General features: G+C 34.3%; 2 protein-coding genes across 7 annotated transcripts in view; one reads left to right on the forward strand and one right to left on the reverse strand.

Moving 5' to 3' along the window:
- The window catches only part of LOC135841624 (uncharacterized), a 68,179-nt gene extending 63,344 nt beyond the window's left edge, over positions 1–4,835 (forward strand). Inside the window, exons 5-7 of the mRNA XM_065358665.1 lie at positions 57–154; positions 1,380–1,545; positions 4,237–4,835. Of these exons, the coding sequence (XP_065214737.1) occupies positions 57–154; positions 1,380–1,545; positions 4,237–4,346 (374 nt within the window). The 3' untranslated portion in view covers positions 4,347–4,835. The remainder of the gene's footprint in view (positions 1–56; positions 155–1,379; positions 1,546–4,236) is intronic.
- Positions 4,836–7,206: 2,371 nt separating this feature from the next.
- Positions 7,207–15,219, reverse strand: part of LOC135839255 (ranBP2-like and GRIP domain-containing protein 4) — a 35,971-nt gene continuing 27,958 nt past the window's right edge. For 4 of the 6 annotated variants that reach the window (XM_065355196.1, XM_065355193.1, XM_065355197.1 and 1 more), the window contains one exon: positions 7,207–13,776. The gene's annotated coding sequence lies outside the window, so the exon portion shown is untranslated. The remainder of the gene's footprint in view (positions 13,777–15,219) is intronic. The other 2 variants (XM_065355194.1, XM_065355195.1) reach the window with 2 other exon arrangements.

The following is a 15,219-nucleotide window of genomic DNA, read 5'->3' on the forward strand; positions in this document are numbered from 1 at the left end:
AAATGTCAACTTGTTGGATCGAATCCTAATTTAATTAATGTTTTTCATATTTTTAGGTTTGCTAAGCGCAGGAGCGATGGGATTCTGGCACGGAGTCGAATATTACGAAAAAGAACGAAGGATCGGCGAAGAATTTTATCAAGAATGGAATCCGGTAAGTCAATATTTTGGTCAAAATTAGAGATTAACGGCTCTCATGCGTTTCAGTTGTATGATAAATTCAACCATAACAAGTACTTGGTCGACTTTTCTGAAAGTTTTGGGTTATCTTGATCACCTGATTCTTAAGATCAGCCATAAGAGTGGCTTGTAGAACTAAAAATAAAAAAAAATTGAACAAATCTTGAATTTTCATTACCTATTTATTTGTTTAGAATTTTGAAACGTTGAATTCTCCTTGCCCAAAGATCGAATGTGTATTGACCAAAATTAAGCCAATTTGTGATAGACACAGATAAAAATTTTACAATTACAGAATTGAAATTAAAAGCACCCTTGTTAGATCTCTCATTTTTTTAGGGAGAGGGGAAGGATTTGTATCAACGAAGTTGAGAGGGTTTTTTTTGGTAAATCAGGTACTTAGTTATTTTTTAGGAAAAAAATCTTCAGATAACGGACTATAAAAAATTACCCTAATATTAACCTTATCGGTCTCTAAATGCTCAGAATTTGGATGATCGCTTCCGGTAATCCATTCTCGTGCTCAATTTTGATAAAATTGATTTCTTTTCAATTTACGAAATTGTAGTAAAATATCGACTATGGAAAAAAAATACGACGAGTTTCAGCGAACTTATCGTATTTCACGCCTACTTGCTCAGGATAATATTCCGAGCGAAGGTATATCGAATACCTATTACTTACCTAGACCTATTACCTTCGTCTTCGATTCTTCGTGCACCAATATAATATTTTTGCAATTGATAATTTCGATGATATGCTTCGATCTATTATACTATGGAGTGTTGTTGGCAATCTTCGCATTCGATGTAGTATGACGTATCTCTGTGTAGGTCTAGGTACGTAAGTATCTGTGTAGAAACGAGAGAAGATCTACTATAATACAATATATACGTATGCCTACCTCCTATGCGATGTACGATGTACTTCTCTCGATCGTACTAATATAATCTAACGGGTTCGCGTTGTTGTGTATTTTACACGTACCAAGAGAAGGTTATTTTTTATGGGCAAACACGTCGTATATAAATGGCGCATTTAGCAAGGGTATAATTTTAGGTGATTTGTGATATTATTACCATTAACGGTTGATGACCCCTGGTGGAATGTATTCGTATACTTACCCATTACTTATATTATGTATTGTGTTTCGACCTATGCATTATTCTTAACTGCTTTTTTCTTTTTTCATTTTACAGCTTTTGAAGGAGTTTTCGAAGATACATTACGATTGGTCTTTCTATTTGGCATGGACCGGAGTCGGTTTGAGTTTAACTTCGGCTATATTATTTTCTGGTGCTGCTATTTGCCTGCGAGGTGAACGAGAAAGAGAAGAAGCTGTTAATATGCAGTATTTAATGCCAGGTATGGTATGCCATTTTCATGTGTGAAGAATACATTCGTTTAAGTTTTTGTACGATGATTTTCATCGATGGTATTTTGAGAAAATTGCTTGATCAAGTTTATGAATTGAAAGTTCTAAAAAGCCCATGTCATTTATCGGAAGACTTTCCGAGCTTTCGGCTATTTAAGAGGAGGTACTCGTAGTATCGGTGTCAGATTTTTGGAAATTTTCCAAGATTGAAGTATTTGAAGAGCTCGAAATTTGAATCCAGATGATTTAAATGCTTTGTCCTTGTCCAGCCTAAAAAAAGTTGAAAGTCAGCGAAACGTGAAGGGATTTTGTTCTGTTTTCATTTCAAAATTGGGGAACGTTTGATCAGATGATCGGAACATTTCCAGAATTTAATTTGATTAGATCAAAATTTTGATCAGATTAGATCTGTTCAAGTGTTCAAACATGTCAGGCAATGATGGGGTATCGTGGGAAGTTTCCCAAGTACTCGTGGGAATAAATTGAAAATAGGAAACAATATTAAGAGTTTAAAGATTTACAAAAAAAAAAAAAAAAAAAAAAAAAGGAGAAATGTAAAAAATTTTATAATAGACCAAAAAAAATGAAAAACTCTGAGAAAATTTCAAGATTTTGCGTGATTATTTTTTTATTCTTTTTTTTCTAAAATTTCAAGTTGTTTCTTCGTGGAAAATTTTTTTGAAAGCAGCAGTCTTGGTTTTTTGCTCCTTTTTTTGTTTGAAAAAAATGTAATTTCTTATTCATTTTATATTTTTACCTTTATAAAAAATAATAATAAATAAATAAATAATAGCCTTTTGACCTATTGACTTGAGTCATTTTCTTGTACCAAAATTATAATTTTTTCTGATTTTTTTTTTGTTTTAAACTTTAGACCATTTAAATATAGCTTTTTGACCTATTGACTTGTTGTGTCATTTTCTTCATTCTTGTACCAAAATTATAAAAACAATATTGTAATTTTTTTTGATTTATTTTGTTTTAAATTTTAAACCATTTTCATTTCTTTTTACCTTCTTAAAAAAAAAAAAAAAAAAAAAAGAATAAATATAGCTTTTTGACCTATTGACTTGTTGTGTCATTTTCTTCATTCTTGTACCAAAATTATAAAAACAATATTGTAATTTTTTTTTGATTTATTTTGTTTTAAATTTTAAACCATTTTCATTTCTTTTTACCTTCTTAAAAAAAAAAAAAAAAAAAAAGAATAAATATAGCTTTTTGACCTATTGACTTGTTGTGTCATTTTCTTCATTCTTGTACCAAAATTATAAAAACAATATTGTAATTTTTTTTGATTTATTTTGTTTTAAATTTTAAACCATTTTCATTTCTTTTTACCTTCTTAAAAAAAAAAAAAAAAAAAAAAGAATAAATATAGCTTTTTGACCTATTGACTTGTTGTGTCATTTTCTTCATTCTTGTACCAAAATTATAAAAACAATATTGTAATTTTTTTTTGATTTATTTTGTTTTAAATTTTAAACCATTTTCATTTCTTTTTACCTTCTTAAAAAAAAAAAAAAAAAAAAAGAATAAATATAGCTTTTTGACCTATTGACTTGTTGTGTCATTTTCTTCATTCTTGTACCAAAATTATAAAAACAATATTGTAATTTTTTTTGATTTATTTTGTTTTAAATTTTAAACCATTTTCATTTCTTTTTACCTTCTTAAAAAAAAAAAAAAAAAAAAAAAAAAGAATAAATATAGCTTTTTGACCTATTGACTGGAGTCGTTTTCTTGTACCAAAATGATAAAATTAATATTGTAATTTTTTCTGTTTTTATTTTATTTTATTTTTTTAAAATTTGTTTGTGTGTGTGTGTTGGTTTTTTTCAATTTAATAGGTACTTACTTAAATTGAATTATTTCGTTAGTCTTGAAAAAAAATATATAAAAAATGTGTTTTTATTAGGGTATTTTTTGGTAATATTTTAATTTTGAAAAAAGAAGAAAAAGTGGTAAATTTTGCACTTTTCAAGTCAAATTTGAGGCAAAATATAATTTCGATATCCCATCATTGTATTCAAATCCTATTAAAGCCAAAAGGGGAAATCTGAGATCAAAATATTTTCCGGATTTAATTTGATTTGACCAGATCTACTTGAATCAGAGTTTTAATGATCGGATTACAACTGTTCGGATCCGATCAGATTCAACAGAGAGGCCTGATTGAATTTAGATCAGATCAGAATCTTTCCTAGATCCACTACAAGATCTGACATGATTAAATCAGATTGGAATTTTTATCAGATTAGCTCTGTGCAAGTGTTCAGATCTGATCAGATTGATTCAAAGAGATCTCATCAGTCATTAGATCTGATGAAATCTGATCCAGGCATTTTTTGAACCCAAATTTGTGACTTAGAAAATAAAATAAAATAATCACTGAGGAATTTTTTTTTTATTTTTATAAAAATAATCAACAAAAAAACTGGAAAACTAATACTAATATTTTTTTTTTTGAAAAATTATTCACCAATTCACTTTTTGACAATGTACATAATTATTATTATTGATTAAGTATAACTCGAGTCAAGAGCAAACAGGTCGACCCAAGTTGTGCTTTATCGCGAAATAGCGCGATAATTGTTTATTTTATATTTTTTTTCCAAAGCGTTAATCGTTGTTTTATTATTATGTTCTTTTTTTAACGCTTCGTTTGTGTTTTATTACAGTTTATCCGCAGAAACAACCGTATACTTATGCAGGTTACCCAACGACAGCTACAGCATATCCAGCTGGTCCTTACTACCATGGTTCGCAATACGGGCCTTATAATTATTAATAATAATATGCTCAAGTATTTGTAACAAAAGATTAGCAGTTGTTGTGCGTTTTTCTTTCGCACATTGGAGAACACGACGCGGCGCGGCGAGTAACTAAAAAAAGGGGTATCTTCGATCTGCCCAAGTCCTACCCATCATACTCATCGAAAAGGTCTGGATATCGGCATCGCGTAATTTCTGATACCAGATTATATCAAGCAAGATTGCTGCTAGATTTTTTTCATAACTGTGATTACATTTTCATTTTAAATTTTTTTCTTTTTCTTTTTCTTTTTCATTATTTATGTACTACGACGTATCGAGTAGGTATGTGAATCTTTGTAAAACTGTAGAACGTATCGTAACAATACGGTATTTTTTATTCGGCGATACCGGATTTTAAAATGTATTTTGTATTTATTTATTTATCGTTTTATGTATTTTACGTTCTAATTATTTTAATTTAACTAAAGAATAGATATGATCAAAATATAAGGAAATTTTACAAATCGTGTCAATTTTTTTTTTTTTTGAATTTTCTTTTTTAATCGAGAACCTTATTCCAGCAGTTTCCATTCTTTTTTGCTAAAAAAATTGCGATTGCGGTTTTTAAAAATTCTGTTATCTTGAAATAGAAGAGTTTTTGAAACGAACGAAGTTCAAAAATGGATTCTACAGATTCAAAAACCTATCTTACGACGCAAAATTTTTGAAGAATTTGAAAACAAGAATTTATTACGGTGATTTTTTCGAGAAATATGCGTTTTATTTCGAAATTAAACATTCCAGCGAATTTTCTGCGCCAAGAAATCACCATATTGACCTTTCGTTCGGTCAATTTCGCTTCATAAATCATTAGAAACTAATAAAACGAAAAAAAAATCAATAATTGGAAAGATTATACCCCTGCAGAAATCACGATAGGCAACTATTTTGGCCGCGACGAGTAGTTCGAATTTTAAACGGACACGCAGCGCCATCTATCGAAATAAAACGGAACTTTCATTCTGTTTTTAAAAAAATCGAGGTTTGAAAAGTGGTGAAATGAGAGCTAGATATGCGCGTGGCGCTATCTCTCGGAATATTACGGAACTACGTCAAATTCGAGCGATGAAATGCGGTTTTCGATGTTCTCTTTGAAGTAGTTCCGTAATATTCCGATAGATAGCGCCACGCGCATATCTAGCTCTCATTTTCTCACTTTTCAAACCTCGATTTTTTGAAAACAGAACGAAGATTCTATTTAATTCCGATAGGTGGCGCTGTGTGTCTGTCAAATGATTTTTTTTTTTTAAATTTTTATTAGACGGTTGAATGGGTTGCCTATCGTGATTTTTTGCAGGGGCATGAATAATTTTTCGCCCGCAATTTATTAAATTCGCGTGTTTTATTAAAAAATCAATGTATACTTACTAATTCGAGGTCGCTGATTACGATTTTGATGTTATTTTTGCATTTCAACGAAGTCTTATGCTAATTTGAGGACGCTAATTTCGAATTTGAGGTAATTACGATATTTTATCGAGGCGCTAATTTGAAAAATGAACTTGAATGTTGTATGAGGTATCAATGTGTATGTTTTTGGACCTCCTGAGTACGAATTCGATATTATTTCGGCGCTAAATTGAAAAGGGCTTCAAGGAGGAGGGTCCAAATTTGAAAAACGAACTTGAATGCTGTGTCAGGTACCAAAATGTATGTATTTGGACTTCCTAATGCCGAATTTGATATTATTTCAGCGCATAACCTAAATGGAACTTCAAGGGGGGGGTCCAAATTTTGAACCGAGCTCAATCATCGTGTGAGGTATCAAAATTAATGTTTTCGGACCTCCTGAGTACGAATTTCGTATTATTTCGACGCTAAAATCAAAAAAGGGCTTCAAGAGGGAGGGTCCAAATTTAGAAAATGAGCTTCAATGTTGCGTGGGGGGTTTCGAAATACATTTTTTTTTTTTTGGATCATCATTTCGTATCATTTCGGGGCTGAAATCAAAAACAGCTTCAGAAAGAAGAGTCCAAATGCTCTAATGTTGTGTAGGAGTATCAAATTATATGTTTTTGGACCTGCTCGGTGCGAATTTGATGTTATTTCGGCGCTAAAATCAAAAAATGTCTGTAAAAGGGAGGGTCCAAATTTAGAAAACGAGCTTTTGAATGATGTGTAGGGTATCGAAGGAGGTTCAAAATTCCCAAATTGGGCTGAATATCTCCAGACTTATCGCAATAGATGTTTTTGACGTTCCTGAACACGAATTTGATACAATTTTAGCAAAACCCCCAAATTGGGCTTTAGAAGGGGAGGTTTAAAACTCAAAAATTACCCCAAAGTTCAAATATCACATGAAAATGTATGGTTTTGAAGCTTCCGAGTACGAATTTGATATAATTTTGGCGTTAGCCTCAAAATGGACTTCTGAAAGAGAGATCCAAAACTCAAAAATTGACCCAAATTTTAAGTGGCAAATCACACTGTATGTTTCCGAGGCTCCCAAGTACGAATTTGATGTCATTTCGGAGTAAACCCTAAAAGAAGCTACCAGAAAGGAGATTCAAATTCCAAAATTGCCCTGAATATCACGTGACATATCAAAATATTCGTTTTTGATTCTCCCAAACACGAATTTCTATCATTTTGAAGGAAACTCTAAAAAGGGCTTCAGAGGGGGAGGTTCAAAAATCAAAAATAGGCCTGAATATCACATTGCGCAATATCAAAATAGTGTTTCAGAGGCGCCCGAGTACAAATTTGATATTATTTTGGCAAACCCCCCAGAAATGGGCTATTGAGAGAGAGGTCAATGAAAAATAGCCGTTGTTCGTCTATTCTACGAATTCGTCAAGTTTTGAAACACAAAATGAAATAAAATAAAACAACACAAAACGAAAATCGTTTCAATTTTTTAACGGCAAAGAAATCAATACAAACTTAATTCTACAACACGTTGACCAATCTGGAATAAAAAACACTGCCGGCCGCTCGACAGTGAAAAACCATGATTGGTCATTACAAAAATACACGAATAACGATAACATGTGATATAATACACAAACAGAAATGATACTACATCGACAAGATTTATGCATAAAAAGTAAAGGGACCAGAGGGGGGAGTATCCTAATTTTCAATTTCTCGACAAATTTCATCGTAAGATAGCGTGAATGCTCGACAAATTAGCTCGTCACTTGTCTCATATCTCAAATTTGTCGCAAATAAACTAATCTTAATTAATAAGTAATTAAATAACGACTCACCTGAATCGACTCGTGCAAACTAACTAATACTTAACATAATAACGACTCACCTGTAGCCTGACTCCTTACACAGTACCAAAATCCAACTAACCCAGTCATCTCCCATCCGACCAATGATAACGAAAACACATTCCTATAGAAAGTTCGATGCTAATCATTTTAATATACCAATTTTTGAATACATATTCTCTGCCAATACGATGACGGAAAGACCTTACACGTTTAACTAGATTCTAACAAAGCATAAAAACCCAGATCGACACTCGCTCTTCGCGCACTCTCAACAGTCCAGCGAATCGAACCCTTTGTCGGGCCCAACTCTCCGGAACAGTATCTCAAAATTCCCTAACACTCGACACGGGCAGTGCTGTTGAATGTTTCATGACTTCATGGTGGGTTTACATCGCAGTCGACAACAATGTTTCGAAAACAAAGTTGGAAAACAAAATGTTTGGGAAACAATGTTTGAAACATGATTGATTTACACCAAATTTTAAAACAGCAACATTTTTATCAGCATTTCTTTTCATGATTTTCTGATTAATTAATTCTCTTCATATTGAATATTTTTACTTTCTAATTTAAATCCTATGCAATGCCGTCTGTTCACTCACCTCTTTCTGGTACTTATATATCAAAAATTGTGTTTTGTTTGTTCGTTATATGCTTATCAGTAACCATTGCAAAAAAATGATATTGCTGCTGTATTTAGTAGAAAAGTAGCAATAGAAGCATTCCTGACATGATTTTTCAGCTTTTTAATGAAAAATAATACACCTCACAATAACAAATATAAGGAAAACACACTTAAATTACTGTTCATCTTTCATACCAATACCCTTAACCACAAATGTTTCTAAACATTGTTTCAAGTCGCCGGAAATTTCGGCGACCTGAAACATTGTTTACAACACGTTGTAAACACAGGTTTCGAAACATTTGGTGTAAATGAAAAACTGAAACTTGGTTGTAAACATGAATTTGTTTCTGAAACACTGTTGTCGACTGCGGTGTAAACCCACCATCACGGACATTCGACCAAAGCGCCAACACTGCGAGATAGGCTGAACTTATCCTCAAGGCAAGGTACATAGCTGACCCCGCAGACAGGTCAGTTATAACTTCGTACGAGGGTAAAATTTACAACACGCTGATGTCAGCGTAGGAATAAAAGTTACACTCGTACAAAGTGATAACAGACCGCCTGAAAGGCGCCAGCCTACATCCTCTTTGATAAGCCGATCCTGTAAAAACCCCGGTCGACACGTGTACCGCCGGGAAGCAGTAAGCAAGTAGACGGCGCACGGATTTCTACCCTAACCTCGCCTAGGACGGCTACAAGGGCAGTCCGAGCTCTGTCGACTCGGAGGTCCGTACGCACCAACCTCTGGCCCGTACCAATATTGAGGCGCCGAGCAAGCCCCCTATGTACCAAGTGTACCGTTCTTGCGGACTTGTCTCGAATCTTACCCCATATGCCTATTTTGAAGCCTTCGCCAACTTCGCGCACACTTCACACGCCTCCTACACGGCGTAGCAGATGCCAGCTTCCAGACACGAAAGACTTTGCACAACGTTCAGCCCTTCGGCCTACAGTTGCGACTAATTTAGCATGCTAACCAAACTGTTCCGTGTTCACGGACTCGCTATCGCCTGGGACAGACCCTACAGCTTCGACACACGCACTTTCACGCACCACAAATCGCCCAACGACGTCTCGGATAACTCGTATACGACTCGTTCGCTCCAAAAAATCACACGTCGAGTGTGTTTTTGAAGGAAAAAGTCGTACACGAGGTACCAAAGAACGCCACCGACGATGAAAAGACCTTTCGACCTGCGATTCGAACAATGTTAGATATCTAGTTAAACGTGTAAAATCTACCATCCCTATGTACCCTTCGTTTAATGCGACCCTACCATGCCGCCTTGGTATCCCGGATGCCGGGGACGATCGCAGTAGGCATCGCAAAACCCTCCGGGTCTCTTCCGATGTTGTGAGGTCTCCAGGTTGACCAGATACCAACATCGGCGCTCAACTTATACAATGAATTTTGAAGATAGCCGAATACGTACATTGGCAATTACTTCAGAAGAAAGTGAAACAACACCTTTTTATTTTTAAAACATTAACCACCCAACATTTTTCCAATTTTGATCCAAAATCATCGAGTAACCTATCCAATTTTCAAAAAAAAAAAAAAAAAAAAAATACATCACATTACTGATTTTATCAAAGTCTTGAAAAACTACAGCCAAAAGTAATTGTTCGAAATGAAGAACTGTTGCATACCTATCCTAAAATAGCATCCCTGATAATACTCGTATTATTCACCCTAATCGTCTTTATGAAGAAAGATCCCTTTTTTAAAAAAATCTTCTATATCCCTACTCTACTCAGAAAAAAACTACTTAGAGAAAAGCATCACCTAACTCATCAAACTTTCATAGGAATGCTCTTAGCATCAATCCCTACTTCAATTCCCTTAAAAAATACATCATTTTATGAGCCAAGGGAACCCAGGGGGGAGGGAGAGAGAGAACACAGGGAGAAAGCCAATCACCGAAGAGTCATATTTCCAAACCAACGATAAACCGTTTCTACAAAATGCCACAACAAACGTCATATAAACCGATCACCCGCAGGGACAAGTTCGAATGACATTCGAGCACACATTGCAATCGTAAAGCTCGAATACTCCTCAAATGATACGACCTTGATTAACCCAAAACTGAAGAAAAAAGAGCCCAAAGGGAGCCGCAATTTACCGAACTAGTTATTTTTTCGAAACCGACAATGCCTCTCTGCGATGCAAAAGTCACGCTAACCAATTCACCGACCTGGGAATTGGTTCGCAATGAAATTCACGCCAATCGCAGTCGTCAATTTGCGAATACTCTTCGAATAATACGACTTTTACAAAAACTACACAAGGAGAATGAGGTAACCGATCATCGAGAGGTTATTTTTTCAGACCAACGATTCAAGGAGAGAACCTCCACGAACGCTCCAAATATCACACGAGTAAAGTTCTAGATTAGGGAAGTATACGCATACGCCATTTTGGTTCGACACAACGGATGTAAACAACATTAGAACGTATGTACGCATACAATCTTACGTGTAAAAAATGCAATTTTTTCGATTGTTCGCGGGTTCGGGTGAATTTTTAAGTAGTTTCCAGCTAAAGACAATGAAATTTCCTATCGATTGATGTTAAATTTTTGTTATTTCGCGCAAAATTGACGATTTTCTGAATACTTATATTATCCGATTTTTTCATACTATATGTGTCAACTTTAAACTAAAAATACTCGAAATCTTCAGTGAACACACAGGTATTTTAATATAGCAAAATGTTCGTAATTTCTTCGTCTTTAAAATGAGTGTTTATCGAAAGCTCTACATGCAACCGTTCAAAAATTGTAGAAGTTTAAAGTTGCGAAAACAATGCAAAAACCAACCGCGGATGGTAAGTATTGAACTTTGAATTAGAATTACTCAAAATTTTCAACGAACACATAGGTATATTAATACAGCAAAACGTTCGTTATTTTATCCTTTTTAAAATGGGTCTTTACCGAAAGCTCTACCTTCTACCGTTCAAAAATTCTTGAAGATCAAAGTTGCGGAAAATGTTCTACAATCAACACTAAGTGACTGATAACAGTGATAACACAATTTGAACACTTTCCGCAACTTTGATCTTCAAGAATTTTTGAACGGTAGAAGGTAGAGCTTTCGGTAAAGACCCATTTTAAAAAGGATAAAATAACGAACGTTTTGCTGTATTAATATACCTATGTGTTCGTTGAAAATTTTGAGTAATTCTAATTCAAAGTTCAATACTTACCATCCGCGGTTGGTTTTTGCATTGTTTTCGCAACTTTAAACTTCTACAACTTTTGAACGGTTGCATGTAGAGCTTTCGATAAACACTCATTTTAAAGACGAAGAAATTACGAACATTTTGCTATATTAAAATACCTGTGTGTTCACTGAAGATTTCGAGTATTTTTAGTTTAAAGTTGACACATATAGTATGAAAAAATCGGATAATATAAGTATTCAGAAAATCGTCAATTTTGCGCGAAATAACAAAAATTTAACATCAATCGATAGGAAATTTCATTGTCTTTAGCTGGAAACTACTTAAAAATTCACCCGAACCCGCGAACAATCGAAAAAATTGCATTTTTTACACGTAAGATTGTATGCGTACATACGTTCTAATGTTGTTTACATCCGTTGTGTCGAACCAAAATGGCGTATGCGTATACTTCCCTAATCTAGAACTTTACACACGAGATAATCGCCACCATCTGCAACGACCGGCTCGTATGATATTTGCGATCAATTCGTAGTCTTTGGTCGCGAATACCTCTCAAATAATTACATACCACTGTCTAAAATAAGTAGAAGATGAAATTTTACCGCTCGAAATTGAAAAATAACCTTCGAATGCCAAAATAGTGATGAGGGGGGGGGGAATCAGAAAATCGTCGTTTTCGAATAAGAAAAAAAGTTGTGGTACTGCGAATGTTATCGTGAGTCAGTATTGCGCCTTTAAAGTGCTAAAATTAAGCGTAAAACTATTCGTATCATATACGTTGAGCTTCGAAAAATTATTCCAATACGTCGTCGACGATATTCATCCATCAATTGAAAAAAGCAAGAGTTCGTCGCGAATAAAACGTTGAATATCACCACTCGAAATAGGTAAGTCCTACATAAACACAGCAGCAAACGTTCGAGCAAGTTCTCAATATAGAACTATTCCATCTTTACAGGAAATAACCTAGAGCTTTTCCAATAGAATCATTTCAATCGCCAAATAGCAGGTAGGGGCACAATCATATTTACAAATTTGTATGCGAAAAATACTGTTCTTCAACCAGGAAAAATTGTGGCAGCTAAAATTATCATGCTCAGGTGCTCCGTTCAAAAGTAGGTAAGTATAGGTCAGTGAGAGCATTTATATGACCATTCAAAAAATTCGTACGTGATAAAAATTGCACGTCAAAATATCATTCACCGTGAGCTGGTAAGTCTGAGTACTTTTTAAATAATTATTTTGCGCTGTAAGTATTGCGACCATTGTACATATACAAAGATATGTATACATAAAAGTGCGTCTCAAAGAATAATAATGTTCTGGTTCTTCTCTGAATAAAATCGCCACACGCTAGTTATTCATCCGTCAAAAGCTGATCGTGTAAAATTTAAAATCGACAGGCGGGGTGGGGAGGGATGTGAAAGATATCGAGTTAACAAAAATTACATACACAAGGTGTTACAGGTTCGAAGCTGGATAGGTAATATTCTGGAGCTGGTTGTTCGTAGGTAGGCACTGCGGGGACCGGCAAATTGCACGTATGAAATTGCACGTAAGAAAATTGCACGTGCGAAATTGCACGTATACAATTGAACGTGTGTGATAATTGCACGCATGTGAAAATAGAACGTCTGCAAATTTAACGTCTGAAAATGATTTAATGTGAGATTTTCACCAACCCAAAATACAGTTTCGAAACGTTCTGAGCAGTTTTGGAGCCTTCAGCGGATTTTTGAAAGTTGAAATTTTCGCAAAATGTTACTCAAAGAAGGTGGAAAGCTAAAATTTACTTCAATATGCTGAGTCAATTGGAGACGGTTTCATGGCGTTCTGGAACTGGAACTGGAACCTCCGGTTGTATTTTGGAAATTTCAGATTTTCACAAAGTTCCATATAAACCGTCTAAATTAACTTTTGAACGTTCAAAATATGGCTACCGGCTCCTGAACGGGTTGAAACCTTCTGAAATCGACCGCATGTTAAATTTATAGTATTACTTGAATTTTTTTCATTTTTTCTGGAATTTATGAGCAGATAAAAAATTTACTTTTGAAATCGATTTCATGGAATTTCACGACAACTCCCTGAAACGGTCGAGAGGGTGCTCAATGTGCACTGACCAAAATTATAGGGGCTGAACTTCATTTTTAGCCTTTTCAGAACAATACAGATAGTTGAACGTAATAATTGAACGCTGTAAACGTTCTATTTTCACATGCGTGCAATTATCACACACGTTCAATTGTATACGTGCAATTTCTCACGTTCAATTTTTCACGTGCAATTTGAAACGTTCAATTTTCACCAACCCAGGCACTGCACCCGAATTCCATTCTTGAATCAGGATCTGTCTTCGCCTCCTAAAACAAAAAAATCAACACAAGTTGATTAGAATTATGAATAACTAAAACCACTATTTAATGCAACAATATTTCATGTAAAAAAAAAAAATCGGTGTTTAAAAATATTCAACATCTATAATGATTCATCGGTGGGAAATGGAACGAGTAAAAAGAGTGAGATAATGAAAATGAGTCCATATATTACACGATTTTTGGTAACTTTTCAAAATTTTATCCTACTTAGGGGGGCGTAATGCGGTTTTGAGGGATCGTAAGCAGAAAAAAAGTTCATAATCGGGTTCAATGTCCTCGAAAACATACCATTTGATATGTCACACGACTTTTCACAATTTTTCAAATTTTGGCCCCTTTTCACGGCACAAAGGGAAATTGAGGGGTTGGATCCAAAAAATAAGTTCATATTCGTACTCAACTACCTCGAAAACATACCATTCGATATATCACACGACTTTTCACAATTTTCAAAATTAATTTTTACCTTTTTTTGGAGCCCAAAGGGACATTGAACTTTGAAGGGTTGGACCCAAAAAATAGAAGTAAAACCCCACGGTTTTTGGCAATAATTCTTTAATTTTTCCTGCTTGCACAATTTATCACTCGATTTTTTTCAAAATTTCCCAAATTTTCGTCCTCGAGAGGGTGAAGCTATAACACACCCCCCCCCCCGGTTCGGCACACCTGATTGTTAGCTTTGCTAACTAATAGATACAACAGTAAAATGATGCCATTTTCCCTTTAAAAATCTAATGAGCAAAACAAATCATGCTAACGCCAGAGAAAATAGGTTCACACGAAACAATATTAATGAAGTGAAATGCAATAACAATAACACTACCTTTGGTCGAATAAAAATTCTCAATAATACATTTTTTAATCAATTACTTCAAGTTATTATCAGAAAATACATATTAAATACTCAAAAATAAATTTGCATATCCGCCCAATCCGATTTTTAAATTTTTAAGGCCCTTAAAATAAAAACCACTCAGCTGCAACATGTACGTACTACGTAGCCTTGACCCAATTTAACAAATCAACATTAAAAAATCGTTCAAAATGATGAAAAAAATTCATTAAAAATGAACACACACACACACCCTCCCTCCCCTCGGGAAAAAAGAACAACATCATGGAGTGAAAATCGCCACCAAAAAATTCATTTGAAATCAAAATGAAAAAATTCATCTAATACGAGTACAACTGTGCAGTAGAATTCTACACTAGACCAAAAATGAACTCTAAAATCATCTCTGAATTCAGCTGTTCAAAGCTTCGCAAAAAAATCTATTCGAAATCGTCTCGGCATAGGATAAGTTCACACAGAAATACCCGCTATAAAAAATTGTAATTCGAAAAATAAATCGCGAATGTAAAAAAATCAGTTTCAAATCGCCGTCTGCAAAAAATGCACCATCATTATAAAAATCAACGAGAAATGCG

Source organism: Planococcus citri, chromosome 3 (assembly GCF_950023065.1).
Source record: "Planococcus citri chromosome 3, ihPlaCitr1.1, whole genome shotgun sequence".
Classification (NCBI taxonomy): domain Eukaryota; kingdom Metazoa; phylum Arthropoda; class Insecta; order Hemiptera; family Pseudococcidae; genus Planococcus; species Planococcus citri.